Source organism: Alosa alosa, chromosome 2, assembly GCF_017589495.1.
Source record: "Alosa alosa isolate M-15738 ecotype Scorff River chromosome 2, AALO_Geno_1.1, whole genome shotgun sequence".
NCBI classification, from domain to species: domain Eukaryota; kingdom Metazoa; phylum Chordata; class Actinopteri; order Clupeiformes; family Clupeidae; genus Alosa; species Alosa alosa.
The window spans coordinates 28521065-28523564 of NC_063190.1; the positions used below are offsets into that span (position 1 = coordinate 28521065).

Genomic DNA, 2500 nt, shown 5'->3' on the forward strand with positions numbered 1-2500 from the left:
ACACACAGTGAACTTTAACCTTTATGAGCACTCACACACCTGCAGTGAACTTTAACCTTTAGGAACACTCATACACCTGCAGTGAACTTCAACCTTTAGGAACCCTCACACACCTGCAGTGAACTTTAACCTTTAGGAACACTCACACACCTGCAGTGAACTCTAACCTGTAGGAACACTCACACACCAGCAGTGAACTTTAACCTTTTGGAACACTCACACACCAGCAATTAACTTTAACCTTTAGGAACACTCACACACCTGCAGTGAACTCTGACCTGTAGGAACACTCACACACCAGCAGTGAAATTTAACCTTTAGGAACTCTCACACACCAGCAGTGAACTTTAACCTTTAGGAACACTCACACACCTGCAGTGAACTCTGACCTGTAGGAGCACTCACACTCACACACTAGCAGTGACATCTGACCTTTGACATCTGACTTTTGACCCTGTGACCCTCACCTTCCCAGAGGTCGACGGTCTGGAAGATGTCGTTGCGACTGACACCGTAGGTCTCGGCAGCCTTCAGGAAGAGGGAGATCTTCTCCATCTGACCGAACGCCATCTTAGTCTGCGAAATCTTCCGGATGGGAGGAGTCTCCGCTGGATAGAGACTGTTAATGAGACGACACAGGATCTGGAGAGAGGGAAGGAGAGAGAGAAGCAGGGAGAGAAGGAAGGAGAGAGAGAGTAGAGAGAGAAGGGAGGAGACAAGGACAGGGAGAGAAAGGAGGGAGAGAGAGAAGGAAGGAGGGAGAAGAAAGGAAGAGGGCAGGAGAGAGAAAAAGAGAGAAGAAAGGGAGAGGGGGAGAAGAAGGGAGAGAGAAGAAAGGAGAGAGAAGGAGGGAATGAGGGGAGGGAGGGAGAGAGGGGAGGGAGAGAAGGAGGGAATGAGGGGAGGGAGGGAGAGGGAGGGAGAGAAGGAGGGAATGAGGGGAGGGAGGAAGAGAGGGGAGAGAGAGAAGGAGGGAATGAGGGGAGGGAGGGAGAGGGGGGGGGGGTCATGAAGCAAATGCAGAAGTGCCGTTCACCCTGTTACGAGTTGAACCACTGAAACAATTTTGGAAACATTATTTTAAGGTACAAAAAACTCTTTGGTGTTGCTTTAAATAGGGTACACTGTGGCAGTCTATCTGTACCAGAGGAAGACCTTGAGCAGGTACAGGCTGAGCAACACCACAGCCAGCCTATGGACAGAGGCAGACACGGGCAAACCTGGCTGCCCACAGAAGAGAGGCTGTGCACCCACTGCAGCCAAGGCATGATAGATGCATGATAGAGTTTCCCTTTTTCAGTGAATGCTGCCAATTAAAAGAAATCCTGAATGAATTCTATCCTGAATTTAAAATAATCTTTCAGTCACACACAATCAAAGTGTAAGAATATTAGTAGGCTTGGAACAGGACAGTGCCATATAAGAGTTGCAGCTAGATATGGAGATGCCAGCCACAGAGAAAGGGAGTTACTCCGTCAGTAAAACACTTGTGAAACACACACACACACACAGACACACACACACATGTATCTTCACACACACACACAAACACACACACACACACACACACACACACACACAAATAGGAATAGCTGAGTGCATAACATCTAAGCTACTTTGAGCCATGTCTGTTGTACATATGATGTTCTGTTTTTATATACAAATTCTAATCCAAAGTGCTTTATTACTGTAGTACCCTGGGAATCCAGAGTTCCTGCGGAAGCATTTGCTGAGCGAGAGACTCTGGCAATGAGTAATGATGCATCTAACTTTTGCCCCTTGCATCGCGGGGAACCAATCTGTGTATCTGATATAGGCGGGCCAGAGGCGAGCTAAACAGATGACAGACGTAGTGTTATCCAGTTGCGTCGAAGTCCGGAATCAGTCAGTTAACATTGTTCGTATAGTGTTATCCAATTGCGTGCAGTGAGATTTTCAAATGTGTGCTTAGTGACGCCCCTCGAGTTGGGCCATTACGCTATTCGTGCCCAGACTTTCAGATTGGGTCTGGTCCTCCAGGCTACTTTATTAGCATGACTGTGTAAGTACAGTGTACTAATAGTGGGATGATAGTCAGGGGTGTGTCTCTGTGTGTGTGTGTGTGTGTGTGTGTGTGTGTCCGGGCATGTATGCATGTGTGTCTATTACTGTAACATAAATACAGGTTTAGACCAGGTCCCTCAGGTTGTGACATTTTAAGACATATTGTGCAACAGGAGAAGGCCCTTTGCCAAGAAGTATGGCCATTTTATGATTGCCGTTATTCTTTTTGCAGTGTAGAAGAAAATCCCCCTCTCCACCCATCTCTCTCTCTCTCCACCCATCCCTCTCTCTCTCCACTCACCTCTCTCTCCACCCATCACCCATCTCTCTCTCCACTCCTCTCTCTCTCTCCACTCACCCCTCTCTTCCTCCCTCTCTCTCTTCACCTACTTAAAGACTGATAAATTGGCCTGCTGACTGAAGGTCTGCCTGCTCCATTGGCTTTACCACACGTTTG

General features: G+C 47.7%; 1 protein-coding gene across 1 annotated transcript in view; it reads right to left on the reverse strand.

The window, feature by feature from the left end:
* Positions 1-2500, reverse strand: part of tagln3a (transgelin 3a) — a 9851-nt gene that overhangs the window by 3087 nt on the left and 4264 nt on the right. The window contains exon 3 of the mRNA XM_048266165.1: positions 468-642. Coding sequence (XP_048122122.1) covers positions 468-642 — 175 coding nt within the window. The remainder of the gene's footprint in view (positions 1-467; positions 643-2500) is intronic.